Source organism: Coregonus clupeaformis, chromosome 10, assembly GCF_020615455.1.
Source record: "Coregonus clupeaformis isolate EN_2021a chromosome 10, ASM2061545v1, whole genome shotgun sequence".
NCBI classification, from domain to species: domain Eukaryota; kingdom Metazoa; phylum Chordata; class Actinopteri; order Salmoniformes; family Salmonidae; genus Coregonus; species Coregonus clupeaformis.
Genome location: NC_059201.1, coordinates 15,460,765 through 15,477,263, shown reverse-complemented (window position 1 = coordinate 15,477,263; position 16,499 = coordinate 15,460,765). Strand labels below are relative to the sequence as shown.

The following is a 16,499-nucleotide window of genomic DNA, read 5'->3' as shown; positions in this document are numbered from 1 at the left end:
CAGATGCTATGTTATTCATTGATGAATTTATCACTATTATTGATTGATGAAGTGTGTTCACTGAGTTATAACCTCATATTCATGTAATGGAAGACTAATAGAACAACTTAAAGAAGAATCAAATAGTCTGTTGGTTCCTCTTTTCTTGTCTGGTGCCTTTGAGTCAGGACATAGCTGCCCACTAGAATGTTCCATATTGCAGCACAGATACTAAATTAGCAGCCAAGAACAAGTCCATTCTGCATTTTTTAATGAAAACGTTTATCCATCACAGAGAAACATTTAATACAATAATAATGCACTTGTTAGAACAATTAAGATGCAAATACAAAACAGCTTGAACAGAGTAAGCAAGCTCATTTAACCATTCTACAAACAAATGACAACTTTAACATGACAACAATAAAACAACATTAACACTTTTTTAATGAGCCTAAACCCCCTTTCCGGTCTGACAGTGTAAGGAGCAGTGGCTCAGACATTCTACAGGTTGTACGTCTGGCGGATGTTCAGTGTGTCGCGCAGCATCAGGTCTCGCAGACGCCACAGTGCGTCCGCCATTGTGGAATGGGCGCCCTTGCTCTTCAGCCAATGGGACGGCAGCCGGCTCTCCTGCTCTTTGGTCAGCCGCACATCTTTCTTTCGAGCTGCTCAAACATGTCCACATACAGAACACATACACAAGGTCATCACACTCACATACTTCTGCTCTGATCTTAATGCAAACATTAATCATGGGAAATGATACATGCATTAATGATACACTACGCAGGTGACTCTATAAATTACACTACTGTCTGTATATATGTTTTTTCTGTTATTCAATAAGGTAATTTACTGATACACCAATCACTGACATACTGTATAAGTGATTTGTAGATTTGTTGTGGTGTAAATCACTTTCTTTCAGTGAGGAGAACTCACCTGAGAGAGTTTGGTCCCACTTGCTGATGGTGGAGGACTCTGCATTGAGTCCCTCAATGTACTTCAGGTACGCCTCCGAGTGGAGCAGGCGCTTGGGCTTGGGTGGCGGGGCTACAAATATGGGTGTTGAGGGCTGCTGGAGGGCAGGCTGGCCCTGTCCTGGATAGGGTGGCGGGGCCTGCTGCCCAAGACCAATCATCTAAAAAAAAAGTGGCAAAGGCCTCTTTACTTCTCATACTCAAATACAGATGTGAGTAATAAAATAACAAGCATTTAGTCTATGTGCTCTTCTTAAATACAATTGTATAGAAGTGTAGATTACCTGGGTTCCATAGGCTCCAGGAGCACCCGTGTTGACACCTGTAAGGAAGGCATTAACAGTCACAGAGTGCTCCAGACCACAGCTGTCAGCAGCTGGCCATCTTGGATTGTGATGTGTACTACTGACTTTACTACTGCTCTTTTAAGAGAAGGACCAATTTGGGCCATTACAGCCTCCCAGGGACAATCTGCATTCAAGATAAAGGTACTTCAGAAAACGGTATTTCCATTGTTACAATATCATTTAGCAATGCATGACCCTGTTGATGAATCACTCAGCGACTGAGTATCACTACAGGACCTCAGCCTATGTTACAGGTAGCCCCTCCAGTGAGTTAGAGTGGCAGACAGGAAGCATCTGCAGGGGCGTGGCAGGTAGGGTGGCTGTGAAAATGCTCTTACCCGGGTATGGCATGCCAGGGAACCCAGGGATGCCTGGCATCAGGTGATGATGGGGCAAGAGAGGCAACCTCATGTGATGTGGTGGCATGCCAGTCATACTAAACATGCCGTCAACTAGGTCCTGCAGCATCATGTGTGGCATATATGTACCCATCATGCCTTTGGGGAGGAGGAGGGTATAGCAACAGAACAGATGCATGCATCAGTGCAACATGCAACTACCTAGCAGAGATCATGCACTAGCTAAATTACTAAACATCAATCTAGATTTAGGATATTTGATATTCCATAATCAGACATTCATACACATGCAATTAATTCACAAATCACAAGCACTACTTCAAATCAGACTGATGGTAGAATGATGCAGTGAAACTGGTAAGCTTCTAAATAAATGTTGAAGCAGTGTATCATTGAAAATAGGGGATAGTACAGTACTAGAATAAAGACGAGCCAAGGGTCAAGTGATAAGTAAATGAAAAAGGTACAGCTTCTTATTGCAGCTCCAAGTGTCTCCAGGGGGTTGCATCCCCCTGGGGATACCTGACACATGTCATGCTGGGATAAAGCAACACCATGGGGGTTGGGGGAGGCACCACCCCCATCAGCACCCTACAATGGTACCTGCTCTAGGGAAAGCCAGCTGCTGGGCCGCCCTCTCCCGCTCCTGCTGCTCGGCCACTTTAGCTGCTCGCTCTGCAAACACAACACATTCTATTACAACTTTTTGCAAGGGAATTTGCAGAGACACTACTGCAAGGGGCATTGAACAAACTACCACAGTCAATTTTAGTCTACCACAGCCTAAGTACATTTGTAAGATCTCTTACCCTCATACTCCGCTTTCTTGGGAGACTCCAGGTTCCTCCACTCGGTGCCCACCAGACGGCTGAGCTCCCCGAAGGAGAAGTCTGGGTGCTGGGCCTTGATGACCGCACGCATCTCACTGCTGAACAGGATGTAGCCACTCATGTTGATCTTCCTCTTGGAGCCCTCCTTCTTGGATATCCCCTTCATGGACTTGGGAGTGGACTGCAGTCAAGTAAGGGAGAGTATGTCATGTCATCTCTATACTGTCATTGCTATACACACCCCCAACTGGATGGCTAAGAGGGCTTTTTCTTGAATCTCACCTTGAACATGCAAATCATTTGAGACATGTTTTGTTTCAATCAGGATGCATGCGATTCAGTTGACACGTCTATATCAGGGTGCGACGATCTTACCAATAACTTTTGAGACAAATGTAAAAGAGCTTTACCTTCACAACATGACCACACATTTGCCCAGTGTATGTTGCTGCTCTGACCTGTGGAGGGGTGTAAGGCATGTCCATGTCGATGCCTGCCATGGGGCTCTGGAGCTGGGGTATGGAGGTGTCTCCCAGCTCCCCATCATCCTCCCCCAGGTCCTCCAACTCCTCGTCTGTCATGTCGGCAAACTTAGCCTCCAGCACTGCGATCTTTCTGTCCAGCAGAGGGGATGGCTCCTTCTGAGGCACGATCAGCTTCCTGTACGGGACACATGTGGAGTAGACTGGGTGCAGTTACACCTGGGTGTTGTGTTCTGTTCTACCTTAACTAAAAGGAGTGTTTGTTACTGACTCCGAACTCACCCATTCAGGGTCACTCAATTCTGTTTTACTGCGTTTTGGAATGGTTTCTTACTATTGCTGATTATGTGACAGTATCTTGAGGCAAGTAAAAAGTCAAGCCACTCACCTGAAGTAATAGATCTCGTCCTCCACCACCTTCCCAGAGAGGGAGAAGCGCTTCAGGCCCTTGAACTTCTTCATCTGTTTCTCACTCTCGATGTAGCGACTCTCACACAGCAGAACATCCTCCTCAGGCACTTCAGTGGGCCGGCACGAAAGGTACTCTTTGAAGGAGGACACTGCACACTTCCCTGTGGAACAAGTGAACAGAGAGGTATATAAGCATGGCACATGCCCAGTGAAATACAATCAACCCATGCACTTAAACTTGCTTCTCTTATCAACATTTGAAAATAACATAGCTTAGCATCAACATTATAATACTGTCTGTCAAAAGGGGACCCTATGTCAGGGTAGAGAGAATACCTATGATACAGGTCATGGGGCAAGACTCCTCCAGGTTGCTAAGGAACACTTCCTTCTTGTAGAACATCCTGGTGGGCTCGTGTTCTGTCTCCTCTGGGTGGATGAAGATCGGCCCAAAGAAGTAGGCCGCTCCGTCCCGCATCCACATCTTCTCAATCCTGTCAGATAAAAATAAAACCCACTTTATTTCAACTATACTAAATAAATAATAACTATATATCAAGCAACATTCCATTCTGGGAAATGTGTTTGTCGAGTTGTATTTACCCTACCTGCCCACTCGGTGGCGCACTAGTCCATGTGAGCGAATATAGATGCAGTCTCCCACTTTCAGCCAGGTGTCATTGTAACAGAGCTGCTCATAGTACTGGCAGCCTGGCTCCCCATTGGTCATGTCCAGGGTTACATCCTCCCTCTCCTACACATACACATGCAGTAAGGTTGTCTTTGTTTGCACTCTGTTGGATCACATATTAATCCAATTGAATCTAATTCCTATTGCCCAAGATTTTCCAACCACTCACCTTATCCATAGTGTCCAAGGCTTTGCCCTCTTCTTGTATCTCTGCTGGCTTCTCTTCTTCTTGCTTAGGGGCAAACATGGATGCAACACGGACTACAGGCAACGGTACGCCCCGAGGGACAAACCTAACAGAGCTCAGAGGCATGGTCCACATCTTGATCTTCTTGAAGGACTTGGTCTTGGCTGAGTAGCGAGACTCACAGACATACACATCGTCTGCCCTGAAGCCCTCTGGGTGAAGCTTAAAGTAGTCCTGGGATCAGTTACAAAACAAAAGCCAAGGTCAAACTACATACAATGATTCACTTGAAACGTGTTATGCTTAAACCACATTAGAAAGAGCTGGAACATGAAAATGGAAATAGAAAAGAGCTTAGTACCTTGACAAACATGACAACACATTTGCCCAGTATCTTGCTGACAGGAATCTTGTTGAAGTAGTCACTCTTGAAGACCTCCTTCTCCAGGAACTTGCGTGTAGCGAGATGGAAGGTTTCATTTGGCCTGTAGAACCAGCAGCCATACAGCCACTTCTCACCTGGAATGGGGAGGGAAGTACACAGAGCAATACTACTACAAAAGGACAGCACAATTGATTAACCATGTGTGCATGCTTTTTGAAGCAGTCAAACTGAACACATACAGCAAATGGAATGATTGAATGTGACAAGTCGGACCATTTCCACAACAAAATGCAAATAGAATACAGAATCACTACTAATGCTTTTCAGTAGTGGATGTGCAAAGGCACTAACCTGCATCATCCTGCCACAGGCGCTCAATGCAGACGATATGCGGCTGCAGGTTGGGCTCAGCAGGCTCCACGTACACATAGTCTCCCACGTGGTACATGCTGTCTTTGAAGCTGCAGTCCTGGCTGTAGGTACGCTGGAGACCAGACTGCCACGCCCCTCCGGCAGGGTCCTCACTCTTCTCAGCTTCTGTGGGTTCACAACTCAATTCAGTTAATCAGTCAATCAATAAATACTATTTCGTAGGGGCATAATGATGACTAAAGTCCTATAACCGATGCCACTGGGTAACTGTTGTTGACACTGCTTTGATTTTTAAAAACATTTTAGTCATTTAGCAGATGCTCTTATCCAGTGCATACATTTTTATTTTTTTATACTGGAATCGAACCCACAACCCTGGCGTTGCAAGCACCATGCTCTACCAACTGAGCTACACGGGGCTATGATTGATTGGTGGGATAGGTATATCTATCTGCCTTGCTACAAGTTGCTAGGTTCAGAGTGTCAGAGTGAGCGCAAACCTTTTTTCTCCTCTTCCCTCTTGAGCTTGTCCTCCTCTATCTCCTTGGGCAGCTTCTCCTTCTTCTCCTTCTCCACGTCGCTGTGCAGGTGTTTGGAGGTGTAGCTGAGAGCGGGGGTGAGCAGGATCTCTCCATTCTTACACAGTTCATCTCGGATCCGGATGAAGAACTGCTGCAGCTCCACCGCATCCTCAAAGATCTCAGAGTCCGTCCTGGAGTGACAATCACGTATACTTAAAATATCACTCCCAGGGTAATTTCATAGGATGTTCTAACTGTTAAATGCACACAAATCAGCTCTATGGTTGATATTACCCTAATAATGCAGAGAAAATAAAAGAAAAAGGCAAACACTGTTTCCTAATTGTGCCCCACCTGTGCATGCGCCTGGCCTTCTCCAGCACCTCAAACATGTGATCCTGGAACACGTCCAGTCTCTTGTAGCGTCCCCGGTCCACGTTTGTCCTGATTATCTCAAAGTTGAGCAATGGTCTGTCGGGGCTGCTGGGGTCAGTAGCAGGGATCTCAGCCAGCGAGTCGCTGTAGCAACGGCCTTCGTCGTCCTGGTGACCCAGCACGGAGACGAAGAGGCTGCGGATGAGCTCCTGGATGAGGCGGGCCACGTCGGGCACATGGGCATCCTCGCCTCCCTCCAGGTCCCGGCGGGTCTCCAGCAGAACACGGTGCAGCACCAGAGCGTCGCGGTAGATCAGAGACTCAGGCTCATTGTAGGTGCAGGCGTTGTTGAACATCAGCACCAGGTCCTCCACTAGCGCGTCCACATCCTGGTACTTGTTGGCCAGCATGTGGCTCCTGACTTTTTCCATGTCCACAGGCTTCTTGATGGCGATGTAGTAGTTGGGCAGTTCGGCGCGCGACGGCAGCCGCAGGAAGATGGTGCTGAGGCGGCGGCCACGCTTGTCTGTGAAGTTCTTCACCGCCTCGTACAGCTCGTTCAGCTTCTGCTGCAGGGGGGTCAGGTACTTGGACTTCTTAGGGGTGATGCCACTCTTCCCTGGAATCACAGCGGGGGGGGTGTGTATTAGTATTTTGGGGATGAAATGATAATGCGAAACGACTAGACTAGAATGACATCCATATACTGTATTTGAATGATTTAAGCCAAAATGTCAGCAATGTACTTATTTTCAACTTTGGTGACATGTCATCATCGTCAGGCGTTGGGCCGAGATCCCTCCGTTTGTCTTTTATGACTTTCTCCAGGACGTTGGCATCGTTATATACCTGGAACAATGGCAAGTAGTCAGTGGTAAAACTGAGGGCATTTAGAGCCAAAGACATACAGTGAGGGAAAAAAGTATTTGATCCCCTGCTGATTTTGTACGTTTGCCCACTGACAAAGAAATGATCAGTCTATAATTTTAATGGTAGGTTTATTTGAACAGTGAGAGACAGAATAACAACAAAAAAATCCAGAAAAGCGCATGTAAAAAATGTTATAAATTGATTTGCATTTTAATGAAGGAAATAAGTATTTGACCCCTCTGCAAAACATGACTTAGTACTTGGTGGCAAAACCCTTGTTGGCAATCACAGAGGTCAGACGTTTCTTGTAGTTGGCCACCAGGTTTTCACACATCTCAGGAGGGATTTTGTCCCATTCCTCTTTGCAGATCTTCTCCAAGTCATTAAGGTTTTGAGGCTGACGTTTGGCAACTCGAACCTTCAGCTCCCTCCACAGATTGTCTATGGGATTAAGGTCTGGAGACTGGCTAGGCCACTCCAGGACCTTAATGTGCTTCTTCTTGAGCCACTACTTTGTTGCCTTGGCCGTGTGTTTTGGGTCATTGTCATGCTGGGATACCCATCCACGACCCATTTTCAATGCCCTGGCTGAGGGAAGGAGGTTCTCACCCAAGATTTGACGGTACATGGCCCCGTCCATCGTCCTTTTGATGCGGTGAAGTTGTCCTGTCCCCTTAGCAGAAAAACACCCCCAAAGCATAATGTTTCCATCTACATGTTTGACGGTGGGGATGGGGTTCTTGGGGTCATAGGCAGCATTCGTCCTCCTCCAAACATGGCGAGTTGAGTTGATGCCAAAGAGCTCCATTTTGGTCTCATCGGACCCCAACACTTTCACCCAGTTCTCCTCTGAATCATTCAGATGTTCATTGGCAAACTTCAGACGGGCATGTATATGTGCTTTCTTGAGCAGGGGGACCTTGCAGGCGCTGCAGGATTTCAGTCCTTCACGGCATAGTGTGTTACCAATTGTTACCTTGGTGACTATGGTCCCAGCTGCCTTGAGATCATTGACAAGATCCTCCCGTGTAGTTCTGGGCTGATTCCTCACCGTTCTCATGATCATTGGAACTCCACGAGGTGAGATCTTGCATGGAGCCCCAGGCCGAGGGAGATTGACAGTTATTTTGTGTTTCTTCCATTTGCGAATAATCGCACCAACTGTTGTCACCTTCTCACCAAGCTGCTTGGCAATGGTCTTGTAGCCCATTCCAGCCTTGTGTAGGTCTACAATCTTGTCCCTGACATCCTTGGAGAGCTCTTTGGTCTTGGCCATGGTGGAGAGTTTGGAATCTGATTGATTGATTGCTTCTGTGAACAGGTGTATTTTATACAGGTAACAAACTGAGATTAGGAGCACTCCCTTTAAGAGTGTGCTCATAATCTCAGCTCGTTACCTGTATAAAAGACACCTGGGATCCAGAAATCTTTCTGATTGAGAGGGGGTCAAATACTTATTTCCCTCATTCAAATGCAAATCAATTCATAACATTTTTGACATGCGTTTTTCTGGATTTTTTTGTTGTTATTCTGTCTCTCACTGTTCAAATAAACCTACCATTAAAATTATAGACTGATCATTTCTTTGTCAGTGGGCAAACGTACAAAATCAGCAGGGGATCAAATACTTTTTTCCCCTCACTGTAGCTGCTGCACTGCATACTGCTGACATTACGGAAATGTAGTGTCGACCTTATAAATCATGATTCATGATTAAAGGTAAGAGACTAGTACGTTACTGCTAAATAATCTAGTATGCACACTTCACGTTGGCCGGAGTCTGATCCCTGTTGGCCCATCACCTGTGAGCCCTCCTCGTTGTAGTGGCGTGCGTTGCGGAACATGAGCTTCATGTCCTCCAGCAGAGCGTCCTCCGTCATGTACTTCTCAGAGCGGATGTTGTGGTCGATGATCCTCAGGTCCACGGGCTCCAAGATGATCTTGTAGTAGTCCGGGTAGTCCTTCTTGGAGGGCTTGATCATGAAGAGCTCACAGAGCCTCCGGCCAGTGCCCATCTCCCGGGCCTCCGTCACTGCGGAGTACAGGGCCTTCATCCGGTTCTTCTTGGTGTTCTTCTTATGGCTGGTGGTCACAGGGGTGTGGGTTAGTTAAAAGAAGGAAACATTGTCTTGAAGGATCATTAAAAAAAACAATGTAATGATATGCTGGCCAAAGTTAGACATTCATCATTTAATCATGCACAAAACAAGAATTATATCAACCAAAGGTACAGGGACTTTTTTGCAGAAGTAGCCTGGCATTTGCTATTACCTCTGCTGAGAAGGTGAAATAAGAAGTGCGTACCTCTTCCTCTTAGTGCTGCCAGTATCAGACATGGTAGAAGAGAGCATGCTGTCCCCGTCCATGCTGTCGTCCTCCCTCCTCAATAGCTCCGTTCTCTTCAGCTAGGAAAACCACACACACACCAATATCAACCAGCTGCGCTTCCTCCCACACGTTCATGAATATAAACTACCACCTCTAACTCTCCCCATCTCATTATCTCTCTCTTTAACATATCTCTACTTACACAAAGGTAGTGTACCCACAGACATAAAAGCCATCATGGTTTGGCAGGTTCACTATTTCATCTTCTGTCTATTTATAAGTAAAACATGCAACTACCCACAAAATAATTGATTGCAACCGAGTACAGTACAAAATAATTGACTGCAACTGAGTACAGTACATAGAGAACACTGCCCAAGACACTACTGCATAGTAACACAGACAGAGGACAGTGAGTCAGACCTCACCTATGTTTAAAGGTCCTGTACAGTCATCCTATTTTCCAAGTAAAAATAGCCTTTCAATGACCAAAACATCACCCATAATATTTTTACTCTATTCAAATGCTCAGAATTTAAGAAATTGTACCTTCTGTCATCTCTAACTATCAGGAAGCTTGAAAGAACAGGCTGAGTGGGCAGGGAGCTTATATTCATGAGCTCGCCTTGACTGACAGCTCTTTGAAACACCCTTGTGGTCATTGCAAGGTAATAAGGTAAAAAAATGGGCCACATGTCATTGATGACAAGATAAATAATGGGCCACATGTCATTCCGAGCCTAAATAGTATCCCACTGGGCACACACTGGTTGAATCAACGTTGTTTCCACGAACCAACGTGGAATAGACGTTGAATTGACATCGGTGCCCAGTGGGATGCCTCAACCCATTTTCTCTGCAAAATGCTCTCATGGTCAACAGAGCTGATCATGGACTGTTGGATATCAGACAAACAGCAGCAATACACAATTGCATTTCTATTATTTTGTAACTAATTACAGAATAAAGTTCACTGATACGTTTCTTCACAATAATTAGTAATAATTACATGAAAACAGCATACAATAAGTGTACTGGACAATTTATTGGTGCCTCTGCATTAGCATTATAAATGACAATATGTTCAGAATTGTACGTATTGATCAGACATTTATTTACAATTGGCCAGCATTGCCTAAATATTGATCAACATGAACACTCATGAGAAATAAAGGTGAGAAATAATGGTGAGACATCATTTGACATAACAAAACATATTAGAGCCATTAGCCTAATATAGTCACCCGGCCGCCCTACACACTTTGTAACACCCCGTCCGAACGCTTGAAAAAAACTAAATGTGATATCATATCACGTACAAGTGAATTACTTAGGCTTTAGGAAATACAACCAACTACAGAGATTGATGGAGAGCGTGAGAGGAGGGGGACCCTTGTACCCCGCTTCAATTAAGCAGGCTTAAATCACCCACAAGATTGAAGCGGGAGACAAATCCAGCTATGGCCTCCTCCTTGTCAGGCCTCTCACACTGGGCAGACAGGGGTCCTGGGATGGACAGCTCACACAGCTTCCCCACATACGGCGCTGGATCAAGGATGACCTCGTTGAAGAGGAGATCCAGGAGCCGGTCTACGTAGCCTGTAATGTTTTTGAAAAGGGAAATGTTTGTTAAATGGGTAGTGAATTTAATTTCCTTTTATTTACTGTTCTGAGTTATAATGCTATCAATTCATGATGAAGTGATCTACTCATTCTACATTGTGTTTTCTGGTGTTTTTGAAGTACTGAATTTGAAATATGCAATATTTGGTCGTGCACCTTTTTTGAAACTTTTCAATGTTTGTATTTTGAATTTTTGTGTGCCTGAAATGCTCAATTAATGCAGATTTGAAATGAATAACTATGACTTACAGTATGTTGGGTCTGTCTTCACAGGCGTCACAGCATATCCCCCTTCTTTGCCTTGGGAAAGCTGATTTTGTATCCCAGCATTCCTGCTGCGGTGGTAGCCTGGGAAGCTGTGCAGACAGAGTAGTTGTTGAATTTTCTAAAATGTCTATCATGACAGCGTGATGATAGTGGAAAGAGAACCGGAGAGGGAATTAGCCCCAATGACACAAGCTACATCAACTGTAAGACAACAACCCACACAATGGAATGGCAAAATATGATTTTCAGGGGTTAATTACAAATACTATACACACCGTAACTCCTTTGTGGACAACCTTCCTTCGTGCCAGCAGTTCTAAGACTCAATGTCGGGGGTTTAGGGATGGAAAAACCAAAACCACATAGTGACTATCAGGTGTGTTACGCAAAATATATATCATTCACAAGTCAAAGCAGCCACAGCCGCATTATCTAATGTTAGACCCCCGGTCCCCCCAAAATGTTGGCTACCGTGTCAGACTCATCAAACTCTGATACTTACATTATGGTCAGCGCTTGCAAGATCCACTGATCCACTGTCAATGATGGTACAGAATCCGTCCTCAGGATTAGCTTCCTGGCAAGACCTATCGAATGTTCTCCCCAATTGATAAAGTAACTTCACTATAAATGTGCACTGCACACACGTGACATGATAATAATTTTCGGTGCAGCCTGTCCACCCGAAACGAAAAGCAGCCACTGCTGTCAGATGTCTTCATTCTTCGGAAAATAGCGTAAGGTTAATTTTACACTATGAAATCCAGTCACAACACAGTGTGCTTTTGACGGCATGCTGGTAAGTAGATTGCTAGCCAACAGTCACACCACAGATTAAATGTTACCAGTATATTTGGTCGTATGTTCTGCGTAGGCTCACATGTGATGCCGGTTTTAAGGCGGTACATATTTAAATGAGTTAAGATGATAAGACGCTACCATTGGTGTATTACATTTCCAGCTTTATATGACGTTGCATAAAGCCGGAAGTAAATCATTGGTAATGCCTGCCTCCTGAATCCAAGTGTTTTACACTTTATGATCAAACTTTATCAATGCACCAGCTACAGTAATTTTTCATACTACTTTGAACTGGTTTCATTCAAATATCATCCAATTTGATGAAAAACACAATTTTCAATGACTGGGACCTTTAACACCAGAGAGGCCTGAGAGACCAGATTACCTAAGCAGCAGTATCATCTCATTGTTAGTTAATACTCCAGTAATGTTACACCCAACAATCACCATAGGACACTTTACAGCCCACTGAAAACCATACAGATGCTGATACACAACTACAGCAGAGCTTGGGTTTCAGCATTGGCAGCTCATACACCGACTGACCTGCTGAATGTGCTGGAGTTTCAGCACACGCTTATAGATAGAGGAGTGAGGCACATTGTAGCGCTTGGCGTTCTCAAACATCAGAGTGAGGTCTGCGTCTAGCTGATCAACACTCTCATACTCATTGTTCTTCATCTTGTTCCTGTGTGTGGGGAATTAAGAGCTCTCACACTTGGAAAGGGATAGGGTAGAAATACACTGTACAGCTCATGCCATGTCATGCCACACAAAACATACAGCAACTGATTTGGGAAAATGATGAAGCCTGAATAAAATGTTCAAAACATACATCTTGGAGACCAGATTACATAAATCACACTTGCATTAATTTGTTTCAAATAACCTATTTTGTGGAACTACACAATCTGCCATTTATTTAGCAGAGGTCCTTCCACTGGCTGGCCTACCTAATCTGGTGCAGGGAGATGGGCTGGCTGATCTGCTGGTAGTAGTCTGGGTAGTCCTTCCTGGAGGGCAGCTGGAGGAAGGGCTCAGAGATGAGCTGGCCCTGGCTGTTCCTGCCGCCCCGCACAGCCTCGTACAGCTGGAAGATGGGGTTACTCATGTCCATGCTGTGGTGCATGCTCTCTGCCTCCGACTCCCCCTCGTCATAGTGGACAGACCCTGGGCAATGAGAGAGACAACTGAATCAGACAGATGAAGTCTGAAGTATTCTGACAAACCCTCATACGACAGTTTACTTAGCACTGCAATGTCCCCTCTATTCTTATATGTTCCTTCTTTTTTTATAGGATTGATAATGCAGAGCCAAAACATTTAAATTAGTTGAAGTGAAGACCAATGAGACGTACCAGCCAGAATGCCATCGTCATCACTATCATACTGAAGAGCCATGGTAATAGCCGACAGCCGGTCTCCCTGGGCTGACCTTCTGTTCCTGACACACACGCACAGCTGTTTAACTCATGGAAATATGCTTCTAAATGTTGCATGTTGTTTGTTTGACTCGTAAATTCTACTTTCTACAATGTCTATGGTGTTACTTGCCTGATGCGAATACTGGATTTGATTGGCTCAGCATGCTCAATTTCTGTCTTTCTCTGTGCAAATATCTTTTTGATGGTGTTGGCATCCTTAAATTTATAAGAATGAGAGAGTTATAACAAACAAAACTGACATACATTCAGAATTGAGTCAGAATTCTATAGTACAGCATACCTTAAACACTTGTGACCCAGGCTCATTGTACATTTTGGCATTCTTAGCCAGAAGATCTATGTCTTTTGCCATGGCACCAACACTTCTGTAGTGGCTCATCTAAGAAATAAATAGACCAGTGATTTACTGTACGCACACTGTAGTGTTACTTTAACCACTTACAGTACATTCAGTCAGATGGTTGGGTAGCATACCTGTATCTTCTGGGCAATGATTTTCAGATCTATTGGGTCCTTTATTATGGCATAATAGTCTGGGTATTGCTGAGGGGAATAAATCAAACTGTATAATATATAAATATTAATCACAAAAACATGCAAAGAGCCACAGTTTCTGAGATAATGGTTCTCTTACCACTTTAGAGGGCAGTTTCTGGAATAGATCACTGACTAGACGCCCTGAGGGCTCGGAGAACGTCACCACCGCATCCAGCAGCTGCTCAAGGACCTCCTTCAGGCAACTGGGTGCATTCTGTCATTCAAAGTCAAACACTGTCATAAGAAGCCCTTACAGTTCAACAGAGTGAACAGATATCTTCCATTTATTTGCCATTTCGTGCTATGTTTTGAGGGTTTACATGTACTACATGTGTGACAGGGGAGTCAACATGTTTTCATGTAATAAAATACTTTTCATGCTACATCGGCATACTAGTGTTACCTCATCCTCATTGGACCCTCCGGGATTATCTTGTGCATCGTCCCCGTCCTCATCATCGTCATCATAATCCCCCCGCTGAACAAACTCATTCTTGGTACGCAGGTAGAGGTCCCACAACTTACAGGCTGCTCTGTACTCTGGAGAATCTGACTACACACATGCAACACATTCCCTTTCATTTGGTTAATTCCAGGTTTTAGGTCCTACACTGGACATTTATTATGAAAACTCCCTTCATACAAAACATGACTTGTAAACATGATTTGTCTTCCCTAAAGAATCCAGTGAATGTGTTTGTTATTACAGGGAGAGATATATTACCTTGTAGTATGCCTTTGCATTGTTGAATAAGAGCTGAAAGTCAGCCGTTATCTGCTCCACATCATCGTACTCCTCCATCTTCAGCTTCTGCTGGATCTTCATCATGTCAATGGGCTGAGTCACAACGTCATAGTAATCCGATTGATTCCTTCAACACAGCAAACACAGTAGAAAGTTAATTTAATGAGGCTTATGTTCTTAGTAATGGAAACTATACATTTTTTTTACCCATTCTATGTTAACCATCCTCTTTACCGTCTCTTGGGTGCTCTTATGAACAGCTCACATAACATTCTTCCCTGGTCATCCTTATAATCTCTGATTGTGTTGTACAATTCATGGCATACTGCAATCTGGAGGCAAAACATTGTAGATGAATACAAAACAATACAGGCAACAACAATGTTTATGAACACTTATTCAAAAACTACACATGGGTTTGACTGCGGATTTAGAGTTCACAAAATTCAATAATTCATTTTTGGGGTAAGACATTATCCGAAAGGCATTACCACAGAAGTCGAGTACACACAATATATTTCAATCGGAATGCAATGCTTCCACACAAAAAAGCTGTTAACTGAACTTACTGGATCAACAGTTGGAATGTTTGAGGTTCTTCTCCTTTTCCGACCTACTGAAGATGCTGAGGATGAGGGCTGTCCATCGTCAAAGTCCCCCCCACTGACACTACTAGAGGGGGACGTAGCCCTTCTCCTTTTTGAGCCCATGAGTCTAATACCTGGAAAGAAGAAAAAGGAAAAATAACAACAGCATTTGAAGTCAATTTACCTAAAAGGTGACAAATATTGTGGTGAAATTGTATAAACTTTATCATCAAAAGGGCTCTAACCCTGCTTCAATGCCATTACCTAGAATAGAATAAAGGCCCTGTTTAGTGATTAGTGGTCCTCACTCTACGACTCTTCACTGTCTGAGAATGATGAGGAGAGCAGTTGGGTGATGATTTCACAGATGTCTGGGATAAAGCAGCTGTAGCCTAATGTGGTCATTTAATTCCAAATTTGCTGTGTCACCATTAACACTACTGGCAGATGAAAACATTATTGTTTCTCTTTTGCTGCGAGATGACAGAGCCGTTGTGGCATTAATGTCTTTACAGACAACAATGGTAAATCGAGCTTGCTAGCTAGCTAACAGTACCTGGCTGGCCTCCTCAGCATCAGTTACCGCAAGCTAGCTAACGTAGCTAGCTAACGCTACCAATCATCTCCAGACACACAAAGAGAATGCTGTGAATAAGTAACTAAATACTTGACCACACTGTTAGGTGAATAGTCATCGTTTAAACCTGCAAGATCTTACCTTTAGTCTCGTACTAACTTTTATCTGTAGAAGAGAATTCAAACCTTTCGAGAAAGCTGATAATGTTGAGAGAAAAAATTGGTGTGAACCTAGCAGCAGTGAGGACACAGCCTATCACTTCCGTTATAAACTTCAAAATAAAATCTGATTGACACTTTAATGATTTGATCTAATCCTTTTAGGTTGCGTTTACACAGGAAGACACATTTTGATCTTCTGACCAATCAGATCTGAAAAAGATCTGATATGAAAAGACCTGATGTGATTGGTCAAAAGACCAATTAGTGGGAAAAAATATCAGAATTGGGCTGCCTGTGTAAACACAGCCAAAGACCACAATCTGCCTAGCTTTTATTTATTTTATTGTAATAATTTTAGACCAAATCAAATCAAAGTTTATTGGTTGCGTACACACATTTCCAAATGTTATCGCAGGTGCAACGAAATGCTTGTGTTTCTAGCGCCAACAGTGCAGTAATACATAGCAATAAAAAGTAAATACACACATAATCCAGAAAAATGTACTAAAATAAGTTAGTTAGGATGAGCCATGACTAGAATACAGTATATACATATAAAGTGGGTGAAACAGTATGTAAATATTATTAAAGTGACCAGTGTTCAATGCCTCTATGTCTATGTACGTAGGGCAACAG

General features: G+C 43.9%; 1 protein-coding gene across 1 annotated transcript; it reads right to left on the bottom strand.

Annotated features, from left to right (window-relative positions):
- Nucleotides 1-233: 233 nt before the first annotated feature.
- LOC121575209 (protein polybromo-1-like) lies at nt 234-15,963 on the bottom strand. The gene is given in 30 exon segments (XM_041888165.2): nt 234-647; nt 925-1,123; nt 1,247-1,284; nt 1,648-1,806; nt 2,272-2,343; nt 2,478-2,679; nt 2,909-3,158; nt 3,369-3,552; nt 3,728-3,885; nt 4,000-4,145; nt 4,252-4,503; nt 4,631-4,788; nt 5,006-5,191; nt 5,527-5,738; nt 5,902-6,541; nt 6,669-6,771; nt 8,595-8,874; nt 9,097-9,197; nt 12,358-12,499; nt 12,765-12,981; nt 13,170-13,265; nt 13,268-13,451; nt 13,537-13,635; nt 13,731-13,799; nt 13,891-14,007; nt 14,197-14,346; nt 14,518-14,665; nt 14,773-14,870; nt 15,108-15,259; nt 15,844-15,963. Coding segments are annotated over 29 exon segments (4,965 nt in total). The 5' UTR covers nt 15,249-15,259; nt 15,844-15,963; the 3' UTR covers nt 234-483.
- Between the last annotated feature and the right edge of the window lie 536 nt (nt 15,964-16,499).